The sequence below is a fragment of the Lathyrus oleraceus genome, chromosome 7, assembly GCF_024323335.1.
Source record: "Lathyrus oleraceus cultivar Zhongwan6 chromosome 7, CAAS_Psat_ZW6_1.0, whole genome shotgun sequence".
Lineage (NCBI taxonomy): Eukaryota > Viridiplantae > Streptophyta > Magnoliopsida > Fabales > Fabaceae > Lathyrus > Lathyrus oleraceus.
Window position 1 is genome coordinate 141,203,392 of NC_066585.1, and position 27,843 is coordinate 141,231,234.

The 27,843-nt window shown below is 34.9% G+C and overlaps 2 protein-coding genes across 8 annotated transcripts; one reads left to right on the top strand and one right to left on the bottom strand.

The window, feature by feature from the left end:
* Positions 1-14,243: 14,243 nt before the first annotated feature.
* LOC127106594 (glycolate oxidase 1) lies at positions 14,244-27,053 on the bottom strand. Of its 6 annotated transcripts, none has more exons than XM_051043887.1 (12): positions 26,876-27,053; positions 26,477-26,652; positions 26,244-26,368; positions 26,064-26,110; positions 25,821-25,898; positions 25,549-25,673; positions 25,371-25,437; positions 25,207-25,269; positions 25,044-25,113; positions 24,830-24,930; positions 24,602-24,706; positions 24,024-24,384 (listed from the first exon to the last, which is right to left on the bottom strand). In XM_051043887.1, exons 2-12 carry the CDS (start codon positions 26,614-26,616, stop codon positions 24,199-24,201), a joined length of 1,107 nt encoding a protein of 368 aa, XP_050899844.1. In that variant the 5' UTR covers positions 26,617-26,652; positions 26,876-27,053; the 3' UTR covers positions 24,024-24,198. The 6 variants fall into 6 exon arrangements, with proteins under 6 accessions (XP_050899848.1, XP_050899844.1, XP_050899843.1 ...); XM_051043886.1 differs by having other exon boundaries at positions 26,477-26,620; positions 26,876-27,052; XM_051043888.1 differs by having other exon boundaries at positions 26,477-26,668; positions 26,876-27,052.
* LOC127106592 (glycolate oxidase 1) lies at positions 14,993-23,118 on the top strand. 2 transcript variants are annotated; one of them, XM_051043883.1, is made up of 12 exons: positions 14,993-15,123; positions 15,295-15,481; positions 15,566-15,690; positions 15,828-15,874; positions 20,945-21,022; positions 21,255-21,379; positions 21,555-21,621; positions 21,733-21,798; positions 21,877-21,946; positions 22,131-22,231; positions 22,384-22,488; positions 22,779-23,118. In XM_051043883.1, exons 2-12 carry the CDS (start codon positions 15,342-15,344, stop codon positions 22,962-22,964), a joined length of 1,110 nt encoding a protein of 369 aa, XP_050899840.1. In that variant the 5' UTR covers positions 14,993-15,123; positions 15,295-15,341; the 3' UTR covers positions 22,965-23,118. The 2 variants fall into 2 exon arrangements, with proteins under 2 accessions (XP_050899840.1, XP_050899841.1); XM_051043884.1 differs by having other exon boundaries at positions 15,018-15,123; positions 15,298-15,481.
* Positions 27,054-27,843: the final 790 nt, after the last annotated feature.

Consider the following 27,843-nt stretch of genomic DNA (forward strand, 5'->3'; position numbering starts at 1 on the left):
GGATTTCAGATCGACAAGACGGGTGATATCCGTGAATCTAAAAATTCAAGAGGGAGCCTCTCGTCGTTGAAGTAGATAAATGCGAGATACGAATATTGAGACATTCTGTGTTGTTTTAGTTAACAACATGAGGGACATCCATATTTATACAAGTTTAAGATCAATATGGACCTTAAAAACCCAATCTTGTCTCAAGGGTAATTCAGATATTGAAATCCGACTTCACCATTTTAAGTGTGTCAGGAGTTTAAAATCCAGATTCAATCCTGTCACAAATAAAACTTGTTTTTTGACGTAGAAAATACAAACAAAATACAAACGTAACTTGTTTTTTGACATACATTAAAACACGTCAAAATGTTATTTTTTTCTCGTATAACTTAGTGTATGATTCCTTATACGCCTTCAACTCTTTGATAATATATTGCTGGACAAATGTATGATTCTCATCTCCTTTACCGAGTAAAGCAAAAACAACGCGATAACCTCAATTACCGTCACCTTATTTGCTTCAACAATTGTTGCATTTCAGTTCTTGGTCTTCTTAACGCCTTGTTGTTTATGGAAAAAACATTATATGTTTACTTGATATTTGAGACATTTTGAGATCTTTTCCGTTTCAAGTATGTTTTTGGGCGACACCATATTCAATCTCATATCAGAAACAAGTTCCTTCTCATTAAGATTAAGTTGACATACAATGGGATGACCGGCTAACTTGTCACACAAGTAATGCTATGTATACCAGAAACCATATTAAATTTCCATGCACTATTCGCCTTACTATCCAATAACCTTAAAAGGACGATCACACTTTCTCGATCTAGTGTTATCTTGTTTCAACTTTCAAATAGGTTATTAGTACGTGCCACTTCTTTCGTTTCTATTTGTTACAAATTTATGTCTTCTATTAGAATCATTATCATACCTCCTAACTACAACATCGAATCCAAGTTTGACGGACTCCGCGCGGATCCATTGAAGCATATATTCACGCTCAACAAACTCATGTTTAGTTGTAAAATATTCACGAACATCTACCTCGGCAACAACAGGTTTAACATCCACCTCAATATCAACCGGTTTAACATCATCTTTGACATCATCCAATTTAACATCATTTTCCACTTTATCCGATTTAACATCCACATACACAATAACTTTAGGGAAAATATGAGGGTGCACCATGTCATACCCTAATTTTCAACCCTAAGATACCACCATCATTTGTATCATATGCATGACATCTAGCATCTTTGCACTACTAACCTATTGAAAATACAAAAAGATTTTATACTTTGTTTGTCTTAAGCTAGGGTTTTGCACCAAGAGCTTTCAAAGATTGATCAATCAAGACTTGGCATGAGTTTTAACATTTCAAACTCCTATTTCTTACCAAGTAATCAAGTGACTTCCATCAATAAGAATCGATTTCAAGATCATTCCATCTCAAGTTCATCAAGCCACAATTCATCTGACACTCAAAATTAGGGTTTTGGTCAAAGTCAGCTTGATGTTGGCTCTTTGACCAAAGCATGATTATATGGCTTGAGGAATGATCCAAGGTATTAAAATGTGTACTCATAACTCACTCATACAATTCATATGGCTCAAGAGGTTAGGTTCATAAGCAGATGAAAGTTTGAACACAATTGATGAAAAAGTCAACAGATGCTTAAAGTCAAAGTTTGAATTTTAAGATTTTTGGTCAACTATGGACTTTTCAAGTCAAGGATTATGAAAATATGATCATTGAAGTCATTTGATCAAGTTTAGTCAAGAAAATCAAGGTTACTTGCAAAAAGGGCAAAGATGGAGAATTTGAAATTTTTACCAAGTCCCTAAAAAACATGTCCAAATACCCAACTTTCCAAGGCCATAACTTATGATTCAAGCAACCATTTTCTTTTCTCCAATGATCAGATTAAAGACCTTGCTTCATACTTCAACTTTGTCCTAGATGATAAAACCTCAAAAAATGCACGAATAAGGAGATACGGGGCCATGAAGTGGATGATTCATTTGTTTGTCAAGTGGTAAAACACTAGGTGAAATTTTCAGCATGCTGACCTAGTCAAGTGACCAACTTTATGCCAGTTTTTCACCCAGATCCCAAATGATTCAAGAAAAGTGATCAACATGAAAATTGTATATAATGATTCCATCTTTCCAAAATGTACAAGATCAATAAATTCCCATGCTCGAGTTAAGAGAATCGAATTTGGGAAGACAACCTCATGGAATGGTTCATAAGTCAAATTCTAAGGTAAAGTACACTATAAATCCAAACAAATCCACAAGTACATGTACTTCTTGCTTCTAAATCTCACTCTAATCAGAAGATCACACACACATTTGAGCTATTATCCAAGCAACCAAGCCATTACACAATGAATCATTCCATTTTTGGCATAAAGGTTACACTTCCATTTGTGTAAAGTGACTTTAACCCAACATTAAGTACCATTGAGCTCCCAAATGGCTTTGGCTCTGATACATACCAACTCTAAACAGCAAGTCCACTCCTACACTTCAGACAAAGCTCAATAAAACACTCCAAGCCCCCTATACTTTTGCCATGCTTCCCACTTGGTGTTTTATGCAAGAACCAACCAAGCAAGCAAACTAGTACAAGGCACAATTATTTTATGATATTTAAGGCTTCTTGAACCCTCAAAGATCCCTATAAATAGAGGACAAAGCCTCATCTATCCATACACCAAGCTTTCCAAGAAAAACTCCATTCTTGAGAGCTTTTCAACCTTAACCTCCATTCTCTCATTTGGCTCATGCATTCTGCAAACCAAAGGTTCCAATCATCTTCTGGGAACTCATAAGCATTAGGAAAGACATCAAACAGTAGCTGGAAGTAGTGTTGAAGAGGCATTGGACCTTGCTCCAATAGGTATATTCTTGCACTTTGAAACTCATCATACATACGTCATTTCATTTTGATTTCTGAAGCAAATATGTAGCATTTATTATGTTAAGAAGGATCATTAGCTTACATGTCATTTATATTGCTGTTTATGTGAAATTATGTTGCATGAAACCTAAAGTTTCAGTTCTGGTTTTGGCCTTCGTGCGTCTCCATCTTTGAGTATTAGCCAAAACCTATGACACCATTGTGTTCCTTGCATTTTTCTATGCGATTTTGATCTTTATTTCATGAAAAATGGTTGAGAAATGAGAGAGATATGATTGATGAAAGATTGGAAAAATAGTGGGAAAAAGAAAACGAAAATGAGAGAGAGAGGTTGAAGATGATGCTGAGTTGGCATTGGAAAAAGTCCATGGAACCCCAAGGACGTGGATTCGAACCTGGTCAGCGCAATGTTTATTTTTTTCTCATTTGTTAAATGTTCATTTTTCTTCATAACTTAAAAAACCCATAACTTCATGATCCCTTAACCTTTTTGACCCATTATTTTTGCCATGTGTTCATAAGAATGTCTATTTTATGATGACACCAAAAAAATACCAAAAATATTATTTATTTCACCACTTTTGATTGGATGGAAAACATGTGTTTTAAGTGTTTTTTAAGGCTCCTAATTGATTCTTTCGGCTTATGTCTTATTTGTTCTCGATGTTGAAAGTTTGTATGATTAAATCACACTCTTTTAAATGTTGATTGTTATTCTTAACATGTTTGAACTTGATTATTTTCATACAATGCATCGATTGATTCACCTTGAAAACATGTTTGAATGAATGGTTAGGAGGTGATTAGGTTTCCACTTAAGTTTGGTCTTATCATGAACTTTGATTCAAGTCTAATGTTTATTTTGTGAAGACTTATAATGTGATGCATGTTTGACCTAAATTGATTCATGTTGTGTTTACCATATACCCATGAATGCTTTTACCATGTCAAGTATGATTTTGTCTTCACCATCAATATGTTGTGTCTTGTGATGTTATGTGAAACTTCATCATGTCTTGTTTATGCTTATCTCAATGCCTAAAAAACCATGTTTAACATTGTCATCCATACCTTGTGATTGCCATTGTACTTAGCCATATTTTGTGCCATAATGTTAATGCATGTTCAATCTTGTTATTGTTTATATCCAAGGGAAAAGAATCATGACATTATTGTCATTTTGCATGTGTATGTTCATCTGCATTCTATACAACTTTGCTTCCCCTTAATCCAAAAACTTCTAGATACAATATTAGGTTCCCCTCAATATAAACCTTAGGATTCCATCTCTCTCTCCTTCTTATAACCACTTTCGTAATAAACTTTGACTTAGGTCATTGTTTCCCCTTTTATTTCTTGATCAAATGCTTCAAAACACTTAAGCATATTCAAAGATCTTTTCATAAGACCTAAAAAACACAAACTTAATTCAAACCCTTTTGCCACTTTGGCTTTTCCATGTTTAAAACCTTTTCATAGAAGGATTAGACATGAGTCATCCCTAGTTGAGATTTAAATCTCCTACCCCATAACATTGTTGAGATTGACATTGATTCTTTTCCATTTGGAAGAGGTATGTGTCGCATCCGCGAAAAAACAACCGGCGGGACTCAAATAAAAACACAACACAGAGCCGCCACTGCGCGTTATTTATCCCAAGATAGGGAAAGGAAACGCTCAGAGAAACCTGGAAAGGAAATGGTCTTGCGACCAAAGAGAAAGGGTAAGGGAGTCGGTTACGCGAGGGGAAGGTATTAGCACCCCTCACGTCCGTCGTACTCGACGGGATCCACGTTCTAAGATAAAGAAAAGGTTGCTAAACATCACACACACACACACACAGGGAACGCAGGTGGGGTTAGAAGAAGGGAGCTCGATAGGACGTCGCATCCTATGCCTACATATCTTGTCTGGAACAAGAATCAGAGCCACTGTAGTTCGGCTTACGCACGCCAAACAACACAAAACGCACAAACAGATGGCAAACATGGAGCCCGACAACCACTCGATGGAATTACGTCAGCATCCGAACCAAAATACGCACAAAACGGCAAACGTGGAGCCCGACAGCCAATCACTGGACTTACGTCGGCATCCGAACCAAAACACACGATCAGATAACAAGTAAACACACACAAAAAAAGAAAAGTTTGCCCGGAGAGGTCTCGCACGACCCCCTGCCTACATACCTCGTCTGGAACGAGGATCAGGGCGATGTAGTTCCCCCTCAAGGGAAAGAAAAACTAGCCAGAAACCAAGGGAAGACACACTACCAGGGAGCTGTACTCGAGCCTAGTGTTGTCATGCATCGTTACCCTACGTTCAGGTTTCTACCTACTTGCACAACTGCAGGCTACTCCTATCCAGGAAGAAAGCAAGCATACAAGCATACAGATATCAAAACAAGCATTTCAAGCAAACATGTCAAACAAATATTCACAAAGCACCCACTATAGCCAATCAAGAGGGCTCAAACAATGGGTTTGACTGCCGAAGCAAGTCATCTGTACAAGGGTTAACGGCGCTCTTAACCTTGCCATTACGAGGCTAAGGTGAAGCAGATGAAAGGGTGAAGTGAGGATGAGACCTCACAGCTCTTATCCCTGACCAGGGAGAGCTTCAGACAAAGGAGCGTGGGTCCAGAATGGAGGGACCCTTCTACGCTCAAAGACTCTGACTCGATTGTGCAACAACACAGGATCTTGGGTTTGTGCCCCAATGCATCAACACACAGCCGTGTGAGCAGAGGGACGACTCACAGAATAGTGGGGGATAGATTGCATATCCCTTGGCTTCCACCAATTGCCTCATAGAGGACTTCACCTGCTTAGGCACAATATTAAACAATCACAAACATCGCCTCTTAAGGAGGACTTCAAACATTTTGCCCGACCAAATAACAGACCGGACCTCCAGACTACATGAAGAATAGAAGTCCTACCTCAAGTGGTTTAAAAACCAAGCAGCAGCAAGCAAGTTCTTAAAGAACTGTAAGCGACTAAATGTACCTGAAATCAATCAAGTATCATCAGTACTCAGACAAACAACAATAAACAGCAAATGTTAATCAGTCAGACTATACAGATTAAGCAACACAGGTTAATGCACATAAGTGCAAGCTATAAGCTCAAGCTCAAGCTTCACAACCTACAAAACAAATTCAAATTAGTTCACAACACCAAACAATCTCAATTTAATTGACTTGAAGCATTCTCCTTAAGCATCATGCATTTCATCCTGAAAAGTCAATCCAAATGTGAGAAACTAGACCACTAGGCCAAGCCTAGGGTCCAAAAGGGAGAAAAAGTTCTAAACAGCAAGGGGTTCTCAACCAAAACCAAATTAATGCAAATAGAAAGCCAATGCAATTGATCCCATGCTTATACCATTCATCATATTCATTTCATGACCAAAACATCACAAACTAGGTCAAATGCAACATCCAATGTCCAAACAGAATGAATTCCATCAAAAGCATACCAAAATAATTCCAAAAATCCTCAAATAATTCACAACTCAACAGGACATATTCAAGGTATAGCATGTCAATTTTCAGCTCAATTGGGCAAAAGGAACTATGTCAATGAAAATCAAGAAATATAGACACAATTATTCAAACCAAACCATGACATCAACACATGCATTCACTTCAAAAATTCATAAGTCAATGAAAACAATTAAGAAATGAATGGGACCAAAACAGGGATATCCTACAATTTGTCTACAACCAGCATACCAAATTTCATGTTCATCTAAAACCATATGAGGATTTCACATTAAATTTACAAACATGTGTCATATGAACTTGCATAATTGACCAACAGAGATGAAAAATATCAATCAAATTGAAAATGCCATAGAAAAATCCAGAAATATTCACATAGCATTTCAACATATCCATAAACACCCATGCAAAATTTCAACTCATTTCAACAAGCATAGGATAGGCAAATAATTTCATGAAGTTGTCCTAATTAGGTGTGACACAAATTGTCACACCTAAGTTCAAAAAATCATATCTTACTCCACAGGTATCCAAAATTCACAAAATTTATATGTAAATCACCAGCAACATGTCTACAATCACCACAAAAAATTTCATGCATTTCTTTTAAGGTATGAGCATTTCACATTAAAAATGGTAAAACATGTCAAAATTACACACAAAAATGACATAGGTCAACATCCCTAAGCAAAGTCAACTTTCCATCATGCACAACTTCTAAAATCATATCCATAAAATTCTAGAGACAATTTAGAAACTATAGAAAAAATCCTCATATTTTTCTGATCAACCAATATTTTTTTTATGATTTTTCTAAGATTAAAATGAATTATGTAATAATTATTAAGTGTTTTATTTAAATTAATTGGATTTAATGGCAAAACTGTAATTATCTCCTCTCAGACCAAAACGCGGTGTTTCACTAATTGAGCTGGAGGCACGCTATTGGTCAAGGTTGGCGCGGCAAACACGATTCAAAATTGGCAAGGCAAAAATCTGGATCAAACAGTAAAAAATTTCAGAAAATCATCTTCTTCTTCGCACGACATGTTCTTCCATTCCAAAAGTGGTTTTGCTCATTTCATCACCAAAATGCACAAACTAATACTCGTTGGAAAGGTCTAAGTGTGTGGATCATGGATATGAGCTCGATTTTGCCTATCTCTTCCTAAATTTGCTGAATCGAACGAACTAGGGTTTGGCAACATAACTAAAATTCATCATAACTTTCTCTACACTAATCCATTTTACAAACCAAAAGCATCATCGAACTCTACATTCAACAAGCTACAAAATGCATACAAGCATTAAAGCAATGGTGAGATTCGATTTTCAAGTACCTGGAAATGGCAGTGTTGAAATTGGATGAGTTTGCGCTTGGATCACCAAAACAGATCAAGAATGATGATAGGTGAGGTGAATGAAAGGTCCAGGTTCAATTGAAATGGCTCCTATTGCACGAATTCCTCAATTCACCATTGATGCATCATATAGGACAGTCACGATTTGGTGCTCCTTTGATCTTGATTTCCAAAAACAGTTGCAGATGATGATGAGTGGAAGTTGCAGCAAGAAGAATTTCACAAATTGATCAAGAATTGAGAGAGTTTTGATCAATTGAAGTTCTATGAGGTTTTTGAGAATTTGGAGAATTTGGAGAATTTGTTTGTGATTTTTGGGGAATTGTGAAATTCTGTTAGAGTTTGTTATGATTAAGCTTAAGTACCTCAACTTAATCGAGCTCCTTAATCATGAATTAGCACCATGTCATGTGATTAGCAAAATTGCATTATTCTTAAGCAAGGGCAAAATGGTAATTGCACATGCCAGCCAATGCCAGCTCATTGATAGCTCACACATGCCCTAAACGGCTGTCATGAGCTGTTGCCACTTGTTTCATGTTGATTGGATACATATTTTGGAAATTCACTATGTGATGGTAATACTATTCATTTTCAAGTTCATTCCAAAAGCTAAATCTCAAACCATGAGGCCTAGGCATGTTATGATGATTCCAACAATTTCCAAATGTCATTTGTGAAGTGTTGCAAAAATCCCCATTCAAAAATTCCCATTATTTCTCAAGTTGGACAATTTTGCCCCTGGTTTTTTAACTGTGCACTTGAAATTTGACTTTTTGCATTGACCATTTTTTGAAGAAATCCAATTATGCACCATGAAAGTACATGTCAAATGGAGTTTGTGCATAAAAAGAACACCCAATTTGGACACTCCATGTGGAAGTTATGCCCCTCTGATTATGGGTCATTTTTGAAATTGAATGGACCATAACTTGCCAACCATACATGGGATTTTCAAGTTCTTGGAATTTTTGGAAAGGTGAGACCAAGATCTACAACTTTCATGTTGAACAAATTTTCATTTGAAGCTTCCTTGGACATGTAATTTTGAGTTTAAAAACTTTCCATTTTTGGAAACTTCCATTACAATTCACTTTCTATTTTTGGCAGTTCTTGTTCTGACTTGATTTTCTCCATTCTTGAGCTTTGAAATGTCAAATAACACTTGTTCCAACATGAATGAAGTGTATCCAACTCATTTTCACCTCCAAATCCATTAAATCAAGCACAGTTGACCACAGTGGACTTTTTCAACTGACAGATGAATTTGGCAATGCATTGATCCAACTGAGCTCCAATCTCCTGATGAAATAGCTCAAGGATGAAACTCTAGCTTCAATTATCTCCATATAATCATAAAATGATCCTCATGTCCCTCATAGACCCCATCTCCTGATCATGCCCTGACTGGCCCAATGCACCTGATTAGGGTTGACCAGTGGTCAAAACCCTAAGCTCAAGGAATGTGCTTCAACACTTGATGATGTCAAACCATGATGATGATGATGAATCATTGTAATCAAGATGAAGACCATTATCCCTTGAGAATCATGAAACCCTAATTTGGACTTGCACATCCTCAGATGATTAATGACCAGTCCAATAAAACCCTAACTTTGCACTTTGACTTCCTCATCTTCTGATCAATGCTTGGGAGTATGACTTGCACCATGTAACCACATGATATGCAATATGCAATGCCTAATGACCTAAAATGATATGCAATATGCTAATGCTAGTCCCAAGAGAGGAGGGCAAATTTTGAGGTGTTACAGTATGTGGCATACTTGTTGATTCTATATCCAAGTGAGAGCCCTTCTTTCAATTTGATGCAAAGATCTATCTTCCACATGTTTGTGATGGTTTAAAAGTGAGTTTTCTCCTTAAGATGACAATTCGTCTCTTTCTCATAAAATCAACTCCAACAAATCCCTTCTTACTTTTGAACCCGAATTACAAGGTTTTGATCCTTCACGGGTACGTAGGCATAAGACTCAATGTCTTTCCAAATCATCAAACAATAAAAAATATTCTTTTTCTCATCTCCCCAATCAAATAGCAAACAATTTTAAACCAAACACATATATCTAAAAGGTTCTTGTAGAGTACTACAGATGATTAGGATGCTGATACCTTCCCTTTTCATAACACACCCCCGTACCTTTAGAATCTCCCCCCATTTTGCTTAGCTTAAGTTTAATCTTCTAGCTTTGCATATACATATTGGGTTTATTTTTGAATCTTTTCCCATTCCCTTGGATAAATTAAAGTTCGGTGGTGATATTTTGATTCATGAGTCAAGTCTAATCAATAGCTTGGTCTCCGATTCTTCACAGCGATACACCATACCTACAACCAAGTATAAAAGAAAAACAGAATAAATATTCAAATTCAACTTTAGAAATATTTCCGAAAGTGTATATCCGGAACATATGCAACTTAATCCGGAGATGCATCTCCGAACTCAACGTTCATTTTTACACAACAAAAATCAGATTAATGCAAGAAATGTGGAAGGAAAAATATGTTCTTTACCTTAAAGTACAACTTCTTTTACTCCTTTTGATGTGATAAATCACAAAAATGTTATTTTCGAGTGCAAAAGTTGATTGGGAATGGAAGACGGTTTTTTAATGGTTTTGATACAATAATGGGGTTTGATCATTATTAATGTCAATGGAGTCTCATCTCCTATTGAAGGTGTTGGTAATATCCAATGTCTTATTTGTTCCTACTTTAAATTACAACTTTTCTCTGTCATTAAATTAACCAAATCACATTTTTGTGTTGCTATGTTTTACCCAACTCACTGCCTTTTTCAAAATATACATACCAAGGAGAAGATTGGCAATGGTAGATAAAGTACAAAGTGAAGGGTTGTATTATCTTGAAAATATTTTACAACAAACCCATAAATGAGCATTGGTCTATCTTACAAGTGATCACATATAAGATAAAAATAAGAAGTAAATTTGGCCATGACATAGATGATTCGAACATCCTTTTTTTAGTTATGAAAATAAATTATTTTCTTTGTTATTTCATAAATGCAATATTTTAGATTTTCTTTGTGAAACTTGTGTAATGGCAAAAAGCCATCATGCTATTTATCCTTTAAGCAATAAAAAAACTGATTTTTCTTTTTCGTTAATACACACGGATGTTTGGGCCTACCCCACAATCTACACATAATGGAAAAAATGATTTATCAATTTTGTTGATGATTGTATCCGGGTAACTTGGGTATATTTTCTAAAATATAAAAGTGATGTGTATGATGTGTTTCATTCCTCTCATCAAATGATAGTTACACAGTTTAACACATGTATAAAGGTCATTAGATCTGATAATGGATGTGAATATTTTAAAACAAAATTAATGGAGTTCATGAACTCTAAAGGCATTTTACATCAAACTACATGTCCTTACTCACCCCAATATAATGGAGTAGTTGAGAGGAAAAATAGACACATATTAGAGGTGACAAGAGCATTCTTAATAATTGGTAATGTTCCATCTCATTTGTGGGACGAGGTTGTGAATTATGAAATTTATTTTATTAATCGAACCCTTCTAGTGTGATTAACTTTAAAAGTCCTTTAGATGTGTTATTTGATTATTGTGTTCTTCTTTCCATTGTTCATTTACTTCCCCATGTTTTTGGATGTGTTATATATGTTGACTTACACCTACATTAACATATAACTTAAATTTAAAAAATGAGCTATTAAATGTGTCTTTGTTAGATATGGATCAACTCAAAAAGGTTATCTTGCTTGCCATCCCATATTAAAGAAATTTTATATTTTTATGGATGTGACACTTCATGAAGATGATTTTTTTTGTGCCGATTATGCATTTCAGGGGGGAATGAAAATGAAGTGCAACATCACGATGTTAATTTGTTTAACATTTCAAATGCAAAATTATCTTGTGAGGATCACTCTGCAAGAACTAAGCCAATGCTAAATATGTACATTCCACCTTTAGACAATACAATGTATTCCACAGGTTCAACATGACTCTTCAGAGGTATCTCATGATCATATCTTTGATAATACACATATAAATGAAGTTGATCTTGTTTTTTATTTTGAAATTGATTTTTCTTTGCATGAAACTAATAATGAAATTGATCCTTGTTTACATAAGACCCCAACACACCTAACACTGAGTCAACTACCATCCAATATAATCTTCCATCTCGTTCTAACTGTGGTCAACCTCCTGTCAGGTATGAACCTGTCAGGTATGAATCGTACGTTCAATCCAAAGTTAAATATCCCTTTAGTAATTATGTGTCATATCGCAATTCATCTCGGTCATATGCATCATTTGCATCTCAATTATCCTAAATTTCTATTCCTAGTAATGTACATGAAACTTTGGCAGTTCCTAGATGGACCGAACCAATGGTTGATGAGATGGCATCTTTAGAAAAGAACAACACCTGAATATTGTGACTTTACCAAAAGGGAAGAAAACAATGGGGTGCAGATGAGTTTTTACAATAAAACACAAGGCTGATGAAACTATTGAGAGGTACAAAGAACGCCTAGTTACTGAAAGTTACATTCAGTCTTATGGTGTAGATTATCAAGAGACGTTTGCGTCAATAGCCAAGATCAACACTGTGAGAATACTTTTGTCACTAGCAGCAAATCAAGATTCACCTCTTCTACAATTTGATGTAAAAAATGCTTTCTTACTTGGAGAAACTTTTGAAGAAATTTATATGGATTCTCAGCCAGGTACGATAGATTCGAAGGGAATGAATGTTTGCAAATTAAAGAAGGCTCTATATGGATTAAAACAATATCCAAGAGCTTAGTTTGGAAGGTTCACTAAATCTATGAAGGCTTTGGCTATATAGAAAGTAACTATGATCATACTTTATTTTTTGAATAAAGGAGAAGGTAAAATTACAGCCTTAATTATCTATGTAGATGATATGATAGTTACAGGAAATGACCAAGATGAGATTTCTAATTTGCAAAAACACCTTGCATCTGAGTTTGAGATGAAGGAACTTGGAAACCTCAAATATTTTTTTGGGTATTGAAGTAGCTAGATCAAAACATGGTATTTTTCTATGCCAAAGAAAATATACTCTTGACTTACTATTTGAAACTGGGTTACTTGGGTGTAAATAAATTGATACCCCGATTGAACAAAATCATATGCTCTTTCAATGTTCATATTTAGCTAGCATGGATAGAGGGAGGTACCAGAGGTTGGTGGGAGAATGAATTTACTTATCCCATACACGTCCTGATATTACCTATGCAGTAAATGTCGTTAGTCAATTTATGCATGAGCCACAAGCCTCATATGGATGATGTTGAGATATCTGAAGTCCACTCTCGAAAAAGGAATTTTATTCTCAAAATTATGGAAACTTAAAGGTTGAAGGGTACACCGACGCTGATTGGGTAGGATCAAAAAGGGAAATCTTGTAATTTGGAGAAGTAAAAAACAACATATAGTAGCAAGATCTAATGCTCAAACAGAATTTTGAGGCATGACACTTGTGGTAAGCGAACTTTTGTGAGTACGAAATATTTTGTCAGATTTGGATTTTAAACCGAAGGAAGCTACAAAACATCAGCATTAACAATTGCTCATTATCTTATCCATCACGATAGAACAAAACATATAGAGATCGATGGACATTTCATCAAAGAGAAGCTTGAACCTGGAATAATTATCTTTCCCTTTGTAAGATCTGAATTGCAGATTGCTGATGTTCTCACTAAAGGAGTAGCAGAATCTTTAACGAGTTATTATTCAAGTTGAGAATGTGTGATATCCATGCACTAACTTGAGTGAGGGTGTTAAGACAAATCAAATATTCTGTTAGTTAAATTAGATAGTAAATTATTATATTAGATGTAAATTAAACAATTGTAAATGTGAGATTAATTGAGAGCTGTTATTCCCTTAATAGAAAAGAAATTATAGGGACTTATTGGAGTACTTGATAAATAGAAAAATATTGAAAATTATTCTTTGAAACTTTTCTATAAAATTTTCATTGATTTGATTAAAATAACTCAATCAACTTAAAATACCATCAATGATATACAAGTGTTTTTTTTTAAAGATGCATCTTCAAATTAGTTTTTGACATAAAAATGAGTGTTGATATGAAATTAGTTTTTGACATAAAAATGAGTGTTGATATGTTGTTCCCTCATTATTACCTCATCATTGCTCATCTTTGATATGTTGTTCCCCTCATTTCTTACTGAATGTTTAATTATTCCAGTCTAGTTTATAAGAAAAAAAAGATAAATTTCACGTTTATTACGAAATATAATTAAGTGCATTTAACTTTTTTGATTTCATGTGAGAGACAATAACAATTACTATTATACTCTCAATTAAATTATCTTCTACTAATAATATTAAGTAATTAATGCATGAATATTTTTGGAATAAAAACATTAAATGCATCTTGTTGAAATTTATTTATATATAAGATAAAAAAATATTTTTTTTTTACTTATAAATAAGGTCGGAGGGAGTATATTTAACTAATCAATATTTTAGACAATGTTTGATGGCTAAACAAAACATCCAATTCCAAACTGAAAGTTATGAAAGATAGAGCTGGTCAATCTTGTAATATGCCAGATTGGAAGATTGGAAGGCCTATGGTGTTCTCGTTGCGCCTGCTGAGGGTGAAGCTTAAACTGGTATATTTAAGAAATGTACTTAACATGCTTCATTATGAGCTTGAAATAACCATGCCACTTCACTTAAGGACATAACTTGTGACTATGTTGGAGCTATATAATCCTGCATCGGATGATATATAATCTGAACATGTGCTTATAAGTGGGACAATCCTGACCTTATAAATCATAAGAAAATCACTTTATTTTAAAAAATAAATATCATTCTATCTAAATAAATGATGCTATATTCTAGCTTGAAGCATTTGCAAATGAATTTCAGCTAACATGTGAATTCATGAAACTTCTGTAGAGTGATCATTCTATTAATTGTTTTTGAGTAATCTGACAATATTTGTCATATTACTAATTTGCTAGGGAAAATCATTCCCAACATAGCAAATAGCCACATTATATTTTATAGCCAGAAAATTGTTGATATTATAAGTGGGACCACGTGCTTGCCTCACTCTTTTTATATACTAATCCTAGCTACTGTCACTGTCACTTTATGTTTCTTTATTTATACTTTCACTGCTTGATATAGTTTTTATTCTATACTCAGGCTCCATTGACATTTTTCATCATATCTTACTTTCTTCATTCTCCTAGTTTGTTCCATCTTGTTCCTTACTTCAGCAGCCCAAATTACAGGTTTTCTCTCCTCTTCATCTTGCATTTATGTTAGTTTCATTCTCCTAATTAGGTCCATCTAGTTGTACTGTAGTCTGTATTCATAGCTGTTGCTTAGTATTTTTGGATCTGGAGTTGATTTGGTTTAGATTGATTTTATTAAGTAATTATTCATTTTAATCTCACTTTCAGAAGATATTGTGGACATAACATAATAAAGTAACTTACCCATTAAGAAGATGGTGAATATAACAAATGTGAGCGAGTATGAAGCAATTGCAAAGGAAAAATTGCCAAAGATGATTTATGACTACTATGCATCAGGGGCAGAGGATGAGTGGACTTTGAAAGAGAATCGGAATGCATTCTCAAGGATTATGTAATCTACTAACTTGTTTTATTTCATTTTCATCTTCTCTTTTGCTGAATCCCTTATTTCAATATCTATGTTTACTGAGAATAGGTTTAGGCCACGTATTCTTATCGATGTAAGCAAGATAGATTTGACAACAACTGTATTAGGCTTCAAAATATCAATGCCTATCATGATTGCTCCTACAGCCGTGCAAAAGACGGCTCACCCTGAAGGTACTCATTGTTGTTATATACTTTTTGTTAATGAAGAAGCTCTTGATTCTTCATGTGTTTGACATTGAAGTTTATTGCTTTCCTACAATATAGAAATATTTGTAAATTAAAACAAATCATGCATTTTTTGTGTGTAGGAGAATATGCTACTGCTAGAGCAGCATCAGCAGCTGGCACCATCATGGTTTGTTTTCAACCATATTTATTAATTCTCTACTCTATCTTAATTCACCACAAGAAATATTTGGCTTCCTTGCAGTTTTTTTTTGTATATATTTTACTTCTTGGCAAATGTGTGGGTTATTGTAAATATATTCTGTATTTATTAGTAGTGAACTGAATTATGTTTTTAATACAAGCCTATTATTATGGGATTGTATTTAATAGCCTCTTGTATATATAGTTTGATTTCTTTCGCATTCTCTGGGACTCCTTCCATCACTTTAGACTCTAAGTTGAGTGGAAAGAATTATTAGGTTCGACGTAATGCAGTGGAAATATGGTTTCAAAGTCAAAATTGTTTGGCCATCTTGATAAGAAGGTAGATGATATTGCTGTTACTAAACGGGAAGAGTGGAAACGGGTTGATTTTCGACTCTTGGCATTATTCCTTTTGTATATAGGACCCGAGTACGAGGCAGACGATTGGAATTGGATCCGAGTCACAAGATCTCTAATATCTTTAATCTTCCTCATCCACCATATGTGTTGCTTCAGAGTCTCGAGACCCTCTTCATCGCCGTCTTGATCATTTGAGTTTGGATAAGTTCAAACACATGGTTCCTCAGTTGTCATACCTAAAATCCTTATATTGCGAGTCATGTCAACTTGAAAAGCATGTTAGAATGGCTTTTTCTAGTAGTGAAAATAATCGAGCTATATCTTATTTTGATATTGTTTATTCTGATGTTTGGGGTCCTAGTCGGGTTCCTATTGTTTTAGGTTATAAGTATTATGTTACTTTAATTGATGAATTTTTAAGGTGTATTTAATTTTGTTAGGGTTAAATATGTTTGTGGTCCTCCTATATATCTCAAATTTTGTTTTTAGTCTCTCGAAATATTTCCTTTAAAGAATGGTCTTTCTAAAAATTTTCTTCCACATTTTTTCCATAATACTAAAACTGTCGCTAAGACTGTCACTAAGTAATAAAATGTCGTTAATCCAGTCATTAAGTTGTAAAATAATCCTAAAAACCCCGTTCAACAATGGCATCCTCTTCAAATGCACACATGATCGTCAAATATGGCAAAAGTATGACTATCAAACCCAAAACCATGGATTTAGATCAAAATGATCTGAAGCTTTTGGTAAAACAAATTGTCTACTTTGACTAATTTAGTCAGAATGGGTATGATCTTTGGAGCTTCTTTAGAGTTCAAGAGTGGTCTCCAATCTTTGATATGCTGAGTGGACCTACCTAGCCTCATCTTGTGAAATTTTTTTGGGTTAGGGCAAATTTTTTTGATGAACTTGCTGCATGTGAGGAACTTAGACTTCTGGTGGAAAATGACAGTTTCTTGAAAGGGAAGACAAGAAAAGAAGTAGGTTTGAAGAAGTTGAAATAAGATCTACTGTAATGGGTGTTGATGTGATCATTACTCAAAAAACCATTGCTAAACTCTTATGTTCATCAAACTCTGGTAGATTTGTTGTGGGCACCAAAGATAACTATCCGAAAGCAGATGCTATCGGATTTCATGGGATCACAACCATTTCTTTTTCTACCTGAAGAATGAAGACAAGATTAATCTCTCAGCTTACATTTTCAACCATCTATGTGAAGCAATCAAGGACAACACAAAGCTTCACAAGAAGAATGTGCCTTATGCTAGATTGTTGTCAGAATTGTTCTTTCAGGATCGTCTAATTGATGCCCTTAAAAACTTTCCTGAAAATGAAGATCTAGAAGAGATTTATGAAAATACCTTATCTGCTTCTGTTTTGGCTAACATGAAGTTGATGAGGAAAAGTGATATAGTTGCTTCAAAGATTCCCCTCTCTATTAGATGTACCAATTCTAATTATCTTGAGGACTATCCTATCATCACCAACATGGATAACCCTGAAGTAATCGAGAGTTTCATCATACAATCTTTCAAGAAAAAAAAAGCATAAGATTCAAAGATATTTTTGACAAGCCTACTGATGCTTTCAAATCTTCTAATAAGAGGAAGCAGACGACTTTTTAGTTATTCTGAAGGATGCTCAAAAATTGTCTAGGAAGAAAGCAGTTGAGGAGGAAGTTGAAGAAGTTATTGCAACCACTGAATTAATGTCCTCCAAAACTAGAAGTGGAAAGTCTCCCAAGAAGGTTACTTTTGTTTCTGTCATTTCAGAAGCACCTTCAAAGAAGAAGAGATTGAGGAAGCTGTTCGAGATTGAGGTAGAAGAGAAGAAGAGGAAATGGGTGTACCCTTAATTAGGAAGAAGTAAGATGTAGATGACACTGCTCAGAAGAGTGTAATTGAGCCTACCCTCAAGAGTGCTCAACTATTAACATTTGTCATCTTAGATCAGTCAGAGAAGCATCCAGAAACCTCTGTTGCTGAGAATCAAAAGGCTGATTTTGTTTGTGATTTGGAACCTACTAAGGTTCAGGCTGCTGAAGTAATGGCTGGCTTAAAAGCTTCTGACGTTCCTAAAGAAGTTGTCTCAGAAACAGTTGCTACTTTAGAAGCTATGAATACTGGTGTAACAGGTATTAAACTAAAATTAATCTCTAAAGATGATTTTGATTACACCACCCTTAACCACATTTCTCCAACCCTCTCATCAACTCCCTCACCCAATCAATCACCAAAACATATTTCTCTCCCTGTTGATGCAACCACTGTTGCTCAGAATCAGTTAGTTGAATTTTCTGCTTCTGAACAACCTTCACCCTTAAACACAATGCTTGAACCCCATAGATGTTTCTAGTTAGAATGCTACTTCTTCTAGCTCTAAGTCAGAGTATGATACGGAAGGGTTTGAAGCTCATCTTAACCTAAAATCTTCAAAACCTTCACCTGAAGTCATCAAACCTATCCCTGCCATTCCCAGCCAAATCTTTTCTCCTCAAGGCCAACTTTCTAGCCAAACATGTTATGCTTCTGAAGATGAACACGTAATCCAGGTCCAATCTGAAATTACCTTTCCATCAGAAACTCAACCACCCTCTCAGTCTTCACCCCAACATCTCCTCATAGAGAACCTAGCCCTATTCAGAGTCAACCTTTAGATCAAGTTGTATATGAACTTCAGATTGAAACAAAACATGTTGTTTAGGATCTATCTTTAGTTCAATTTGCTTTTGAACCTAGATTTGAGTCTGAACATATCCCTTTTGAACTCATTCATCCTGAAATCTCTCTAAAACTACCTGACACTACAAACGAATCCTCTGAACCTGAACCCTATCATTCAAATACTTCATCCCTTTCATAAACTGTCCAAACCAACATGGGTGTAATAAAAAACTTCTCTTAGATAAAGTACATAGTCTGATCGATGAGAGACCTTTTGCATATGACCAATAACATATTCTGCTAGATGGGATTCTCTCCAAACCTCTGTTGCATCGGTTATTCAGAATATGAAGGATGTCACTTCAGAGTCTGTTGCATCCTCATGTTCTAGGCAAGATCTTGTGGAGGAGAATTTGGCTTCTGTTACTGCTACTCAATAAGCCATGGCTGTCATGCAGATTGAAACGGATAATAGAATGAAGTCTATGGATGACAAACAAGACATCATGGGTGCAGATCTAAGAGCTATTTTGGATCTTCTAAAGAATCCTTAGTCTTAGGATCTAGAACCTTTTTTATTTGTTATGTCATATATGCCAAAATAATTTCTTGTTATATGACTTTCTTTATCTGGTTTGCATGTCATATTTTTTATGCTTATGTGATTTTTCTCTAAGCTATATTTTCTGGGAAATATTATTTTTTATCTGATAAGTGTTAAGAAATAATCCTTACTTTGCTTGCGTTCAAATGAAACAACTATTCAGAATAATCATTGTAAAAAGGATTTTTTTTTCATTTATTAGATTGGAAGGATTACAATATTTCTAGGGATTACATAAATTTATCCGGATTGAAACAATATCCCCTAGCTGCAAAAGAATCCTCGTAGTCAGGAACTCACTCCTCACTTCCCTCGTCTGACACGTAGACAAACATTTTTCATGGCACTCTTTTCTTCTTCTTTTTCAGTTTCTTCTTCTTCTTCTTCTTCTTTTTCTTCTTCTTGGGCTTCCTTACTCTTAGGGCATCCCTTACAGCAGTCGACCCAGATGACTGGACCTCTTCAGTGGTCTGCTGAAGATGTTGCTCCTGAGTAACAGGTTTGTCCTCAACATTAAGCTCTGTTGGATGAATACTCTTAGTGTTAAGAGTCTCACATCGGATAATATATGGCCTGAACATGACTTTATAAGTGGGGACAATCCTCACTCTACCAACCGGTTTTGTAGGGTTGAGTTAGGCTCAACCACATTTCTTAACACTTAGCTTTTTCTAATGGAGAACTCATGTTGATATAAAAAGAAGAATAGTTATTGAAAAGATGAGAAGTAAGTCTACGAAGATATGCTTTTATAGAGGAAGTTGAGTGACTTGTACGTTGCACTTGAAAACTGAAATTTTTGATAATTTAATGCCTGCAATGATTATTTATGATGATTGATATTCTTGAATGACGTGTGGCAGTTTTGAGAGATGTAAAAGTATTTCAACCATTATAGATACTCCTCCGTTTCTTTTTAAGTGTCATTTTTTGACTTTTTACACATACCAATAAAACTAATCATTATTGTTACTTTCCAAACAATAATTCTCCTATTACCTATAATACCCTTAATTATTTATTACATTCATTTTACTTTTTCTCTCTCTATAATAATTATCTAGGGGTAAATTTGACAAAAATGCAATTATACTACATTGAAGTTTGCAAGTGACAATTACGTAAAAAGGAACAACTTTTTTTTTAAAAAGTGACACTTAAAAAGGAACGGAGGAAGTATTTCTCTTTATTGAGAATATCAAAGGATATCCTACATGTGAACAAGCTCGATGCATATAATATATATGCTCAAGCTTGAGGGGGAAGTGTTATTTTAAATATATTTTTTATATATTAGTAATCAGTTATCTTGAATATATAGCCTTGTAATTCCCTTATGAATACCTGTGTTTTTAATATATATATTTTGTTACGGAGGGATTCTTTAATACCAGGGATATTCATTTTGATTTTGTGACAGACACTATCCTCATGGGCTTCTTCCAGCATCGAGGAGATTGTTTCAACAGGACCTGGCATTCGTTTCCTCCAACTCTATGTGGGTATATTCTCTTCATTTCTTCTCTTCTTTATTTTATTTTCTATGACGTGTGTGTCACTTGTCTCCTCCTTAAAACACAGAACATTTCCAAGCAACTTAGTTTAAACCAGGAATCTGCTTTTGATATATAATATAGTCCTTGCTACATTCAAACCACTGCTAAACTGATTATCCAACTTTTCAATTATTAGTGTTATAATCCAATTTGTTTGTTATTTTCTTCTCTCAGCTTTTTAAAGACCGAAATATGGTTATTGAACTTGTGAGAAGAGCTGAAAATGCTGGTTTCAAGGCAATTGTGCTTACTGCAGACTCTCCGGTCATTGGTCGTAGAGAGGCTAGCATAAAAAATAGGTTGACGATCATTGGAAATTTTCATTTGAATTGATAAGTCTTATATTTAAAAAATAGTAGTAATATACTCGTGCACGAAGTTGGTACCTGATTAAGATAAACATGAGAGAATTTAGAAGTTTGTATTGTCAATTTAAAGAAAAACTCCTGGTTTGTTTAATGGAGATTCTTACAGAGTTACACTGCCATCATATGTGAGATGGAAGAACTTTGAAGGCATGGATCTTGAAAAGTTGGATAAGGTGTGTGATCACTGCATAGATTTTAGATTAGATGAATTTTCTTCTGTTATTGTCATCTTAATGTTGTTACTTTTGCTATAACTATTTGAGAAATTGCATATAACCTTGCAGACTAAAGACAATGGTAGTCACACCTCTGTTGTTAATGGCCTATATGACCAATCACTCACCTGGAAGGTGATACTATGATCTTTTATATATATGTGACATTGAATGTGGAAGTCACAATAACTACTATGGAAAACCTTGTAACAGGATGTAAAGTGGCTTCAAACAATCACCCCATTGCCCATTTTAGTGAAGGGAGTACTTACTGCTCAAGATGGTAAACTTATCAAAGAGATACACTCTAAAGAGCTTACTTTCAAAAATAACTATAACTAAAGTCAAACATTTAATTATCCGACGATTATAACTTAATGAGAGCATAAAAACAGAAAGTGTGAACCAATTAAATCCTATATTTTTTATTCAAAGCTTCCTTATCCATTTGATCTTTGAAAATGTAGCAAGGTTAGCCATACAAGCTGGAGCTTCCGGAATCATTGTTTCCAATCATGGTGGTCGCCAACTTGACTATGTCCCTGCAACTATTATGGCTTTAGAAGAGGTCTGATTTATGTTATCTATCACTCTTAGTTTAATTTTAACTACTTCGGTAGGATGCATTAAAATTTCAAGCTGCTATCCAAAGTTTCTTCTTCATTGCCTTCTTTCCTTACTAATAATAATTGCATTTCTGTAATTTATTACCTTGCATAGGTTGTTCAAGCTGCAGAAGGAAGAATTCCTGTTTTTATGGATGGTGGAATCCGCCGAGGGACAGATGTTTTTAAAGCATTGGCTCTTGGAGCATCGGGTGTATTTGTAAGTATACCATGTTATAAATTCATTGCAGTAGTAATACTAATAGCACAATGATTTTTCAATTTCTAGAATACTTTCTAACAATCTCAATCATTGATTTAGATCGGACTGTAGAAGGTAGTAACTGTATCACACAGTTACCAGCGTAACTTACCGCCAATAATCTATATCTAAATTAAATTACTATAATCAACACACAAAACGAATTAGTAATGTGGTTTACTAGTATTTTATTAAATGGAGATGCTATAATATATTCTAACTAGTCCCATATTTCTATAATATATCAGATTGGAAGACCCGTGGTGTTCTCATTGGCTGCTGAGGGTGAAGCTGGTATACGAAAGGCACTTAAGATGCTTCATGATGAACTTGAAATAACCATGGCACTTTGTGGTTGCCCTTCACTTAAGGACATAACTCGTCACCATGTTATGACTGAGCGTGACCGCCCAAGAATTGCTCCTAGATTATGAGATCATACTTTATAGTGTTGGAGCATGAGGAGGGTACTCATTGAGAAACTGGCAAACTATAGGAATTTAATTTTATAATCTTACAATTATTTCATGTTATAAAACTGAGATTTTCTAAATCTTTCAGTAATATATTTTGACAGATATCAGATTATATGGTGGATTGAAAAAATGTCATATAAGTTTGTTATATGCCATGAATTACCATCCATCACTTAGTAGTAACTGCATGTAGGTTGTGGTAGAAATATATCTATCACATTGCAGTGCTAGGATTTGTTAGACACTTGAAACATGGCTGGCCTGATCTATAGAACAAAAACTTATGTTTTGACCATTAAATTGAATAAACTTAGGGGATTGTTTTTTCAACAGTATCCATATTCATTTTTATCCAGGGAGTGTTAGGAGTTGTCATAAAATTGGAGTGATTGCCACCTCTGGCTTATGTCTTGTTTCAATCAAGAAATGACTCGGGATTTCGTGATCCTCCAACCTAGCAGATATGCTTCCCTTTGACAACTTTCCAGTCATGGCTACAGATGTCATGAATTTTAATTTGGCAGCGTGTTTACAAAAATCAGAGAGTTGTTGAACCTGATGCAGTTCCTGGCCATCTAGATAGTGTGCACAATGTGAATGATTTCTGCTAGAACTACATCCATAATCTGCTCACACCAGGAATTATTGCAGATCTTGAGTAAGTTTTGAGGAGAGGTTCTATCGATATTGTGGTTGATTAAAATTCCAAATTAAGACCACAGATAATTAGCAAAGGGGCGGTGGAGAAACAAGTGGTGAGATGATTCAAAATCAGTATAACATAGAACAAACACAGAGACAATGATCATTCCTCTACTCCACAAGTTTTCATCAGCGAGGAGCCTCCTATGCATCAATCTCCAGAGGAAAAAAGAGTGAGATGGAGGAATGAGCAGCTGACTTTAAGTGCAGGAAAGTTTTCTTGGCAGACATGTAACCATCGTAAGAGTTTCTCCGCAAGATTAGCATCTCTCTCTCTCTCTGATGACATCAGTCGTGCTACAAATAGCACATGTCTAAATGCATTTTAAAAAGAAGTTTATAATAATTATTAAAAGTAGCAGTTTTCTTATGGATCAGTCCTGGCTTATAGTGCAAAACTATGTTTTCTATTGAAGCGTGAGATAAGAACAAAGGTTACTTCAAAATATTCCTATTATCATCAGAAGCTCCAGCATGGAGTTCTGTCATTTTATAACCTAGGAGCAATTCTTGTGCGGTCCCAATCTGTGACAACATGATCACGACTTATCTCCTTGAGTGAGCGACAGCCACATAATGCCATAGTTAGTTGAAACTCATCCCGAAGAATCTCAAGTACTTTCCTTACACCAGCTTCGCCATCAGCAGCCAATGAGTACACCACAGGTCTTCCAATCTGATATATGGCAAGATCAAAGGTAAATGTATAAACACAAGCAATGAATGGTGCTAGCTAGGGCCTCTATAACTCTATTTATTTTGTTATGATTAACCTACGGTTAACTACATGGGACCTCCAAAAACTTGAAGACGGCCCTGACCATTTGTATCATTTATATCTCTAATTAAAGTTTAATTTTGCTATCATGGTTGTAAAAGAATCATATACTTACAAACACACCGGATGCTCCCAGAGCAAGTGCTTTAAAGACATCTGTCCCTCTACGGATTCCGCCATCCAGAAAAACCGGAATTTTTCCGCCTGCTGCTTTCACAACCTATTCAAGGTAAGCAACAAAACCCTTAGTAAATTCCATGCAAGAGATATAACAACAATATTTGCAATACGTTAACAAAGTTGCGAAACTATGACCAAAAAGTGAAAGCAAACAAACTTGTACCTCTTCTAAAGCCGTAATAGTTGCAGGTACATAGTCAAGTTGGCGAGCACCGTGATTAGAAACAATGATTCCAGAAACTCCAGCTTGTATAGATAACTTTGCTACATTATTAGAATAGAATTATGGAATTAAATTCAAGAGTGATAAGAACAAAGATGAAATGGATAAGGAAGCATAACATCAGAATACATCTGTTATTAAGCAAGAAGCTTACTATCTTCAGCAGTAAGTACACCCTTCAATAAAATTGGCAATGAGGTGATTGTTTGAAGCCATTTCACATCCTACAGTAAGGTTTACCATAGTATTAATTACTTCCACATACAATATTGTTGCAGGCAAGGAAATCTAACAGACATATGTGAAAGATAAGTCACCTTCCAGTTGAGTGACTGGTCATTTTGGGCAGCAACATAAAAGGCGAGATCAGAATCATCAGTCTTCAAAGTGATTGATTACAAATCGAAAAGTGGAAAAAGTAGGATGATCAGGAATGGAAAAAGCCATCTAATTTATTAGTTTATACTAATCACAAACAAACCTTATCCAGCTTTCCAGGTTTCAGTCCTTCGTAGTTTTTCAATTCAAGGTGTGGTGGCATTGTAAATCTGTACAAGAACAAGCCATTGGCGTATACATCTTAAAACATAAGATTTATCAATTCAACTATGTTGAGATATGTTAAATTTTGTAGAAAGATTGTCCAAATGATTTTCAACCTGTTTTTAATATCAGCTTCCCTGCGACCAAGAACTGGAGTGTCCACGGTAAGCGCAATTGCCTTGAAACCGGCAGATTCAGCTCTTCTCACAAGCTGAGTAACCACATTTCTGTCTTTAAGTACCTAAGAGAATAAAATAAAATAAAATAACAACAAATTAAGTTGTAAAACAAAATGATTGAGATCATTACTTGAGTAATTGCAGCAAGAGAGACATGTGACAGACACACCACTGGGAAAACGAGTCATGAAATAAGAAATGATACTCACGTAGAGTTGAAAAAAGCGAATGCCGGCTCCAGTTGAAGCAACCTCCTCCACACTGGCATTAGCCCTTGAGGATAGTGTCTGTAACAAAAAAAATCACTGAAACAATCAGCAAGAAACTTATTAGGCATAACTGGTGCATGGAGGAATGGAGAGAAGTCCAAATATATAAGTTACAAGCAAAAAAATATAGCCGTTGTTTGGGAACAAAACTAAAGTAGAATACAAATATGATGGAAATCACACCATGATTGTGCCAGCAGCTGATGCTGCCCTAGCAGTAGCATTTTCTCCTACACAAAAATTGCAAAGTTTGTTTCAATTTAGAAGTTTCTGTATTGGAATGCATAATGTACAGCTTTATGATATATGTGAGTACTGTCATTAAAATACATGATACAATGGATTTATAGGCATTACATATACCTTGAGGGTGAGCCATCTTCTGCATAGCTGTAGGAGCAATCATGATAGGCATTGATATATCAAACCCTAATACATTTGTTGTCAAGTCTATCTTGCTTACATCCCTCAGAATTCGCGGCCTGAACCTGTTTTCAGTAAATAAGGGAATTAAAAGAACACATAAGGTTAAACCTAAAGGCTTCTAGCGCATAAAAATAAAATAAAATCAGGTTTTAGGAAACAAAGTAGATTACAGAATCCTTGAGAATGCATTTCGGTTCTCTTTCAATGTCCATTCATCTTCTGCCCCTGATGCATAGTAGTCAAAAATCATCTTTGGCAATTTTTGTCTTGCAATTGCTTCATACTCACTCACATTAGTTATCAAATCCATCTTCCTGATTTGAGTAAAACACAGTGACTAAGCAACCTGGATTTGTTGAGTGCTACATAGATCAATACCTAACTCAATTTCAGCTATTTTTCTGATTGATGTGTGGTGTTGATGAGTATTTACAGAAACATTCAAATTTACCATCTAATATTGTACAAAAGCATGATCCAACATACGGATATATGTATAATCTATACGGCTAGAAATAACATGAAATTAATGAAAAAGAAAACAAAATATAAGACAAGGGATTATGCACCTTTGTTTTGAGGAGGGGCTGGAGCAAGAAAAAATGGTGAGAAAGTAAAACAAGTCTCTTATAAAGTCTGTAACGTAGCCAAATAGAAATCAAATAGAGCAAAGTTTATGTTGACAAAATGACCACTCATTGTTAGCACATCAACGTGGAATATATTACAGAAATGTAACAGTTATATCTCTCTCATCTTTTTTATTTGATCCCGCAATTATTATCTTACAACATTAATATAATAAATTCCTATCAATCTATTAAACCAATGTATTAATGATTCTAACTAAAATACGAATTTAATGAATCCATAAGGATATGTATGGTGTTTTCAATAACATAAGCCACAAAATAGATTAATGGTATCATTTTGTACATGATCTCTTGCGCGAGTTCTGAAATGGACAGAGTCGACTCGGATCTAATAGAGTTTGTTCCAATTAATGACCCACTAAAAAAAAGTTTTAATTTGTCCCTCCAACACTTATATATGACACGTCCTATATCATATAAATAGACAAAATTAACTTTGCAATATTTTTCACTTTTTTTTTTCGAAATTCACCAACCACACTCGCGAATCTAAATTTTTTTGGAGGGATATCGAAAATTTCATTTTTTTCTCTCAGAAATTTCAAAACATGTATGTCTTTTTATCGTAAATTATGAAATTTGCATGAACTTGTACCGTGAATTTCAAAATTTATGGTATTTGTGAAAATGTTTTTCCCAGAAATTACACAACTTGCGATCCAATTGATTTGCAATCCCCTGAAAAATTTCAGAATTTCTGATAGTTATAAAAAATTTGTTTTTCCATGAAAATTTCAAATTTCATGTATTAATCTTTTTTCCCCGTTTTTTGTAGTGAAATACATAGGTAGAGACGACACTATTGCAGGCAGAGCGACAGACCAGCCTAGAGCTACTAGGGCTGAGTTTTTCCAGATACATGTTGGACGAGTGGTTCCAACCGG

Coding starts and splice junctions, on each gene's coding strand:
- LOC127106592 (XM_051043883.1), top strand. CDS start 15,342: ATGGTGAATATAACAAATGTGAGCGAGTATGAAGCAATTGCAAAGGAA. Junction 15,482..15,565: donor AATGCATTCTCAAGGATTAT/GTAATCTACTAA, acceptor TACTGAGAATAG/GTTTAGGCCACGTATTCTTA. Junction 21,380..21,554: donor GAGGCTAGCATAAAAAATAG/GTTGACGATCAT, acceptor AGATTCTTACAG/AGTTACACTGCCATCATATG.
- LOC127106594 (XM_051043887.1), bottom strand. CDS start 26,616: ATGGATTTGATAACTAATGTGAGTGAGTATGAAGCAATTGCAAGACAA. Junction 26,369..26,476: donor AATGCATTCTCAAGGATTCT/GTAATCTACTTT, acceptor TACTGAAAACAG/GTTCAGGCCGCGAATTCTGA. Junction 26,111..26,243: donor GAAGATGGCTCACCCTCAAG/GTATATGTAATG, acceptor ATTTTTGTGTAG/GAGAAAATGCTACTGCTAGG.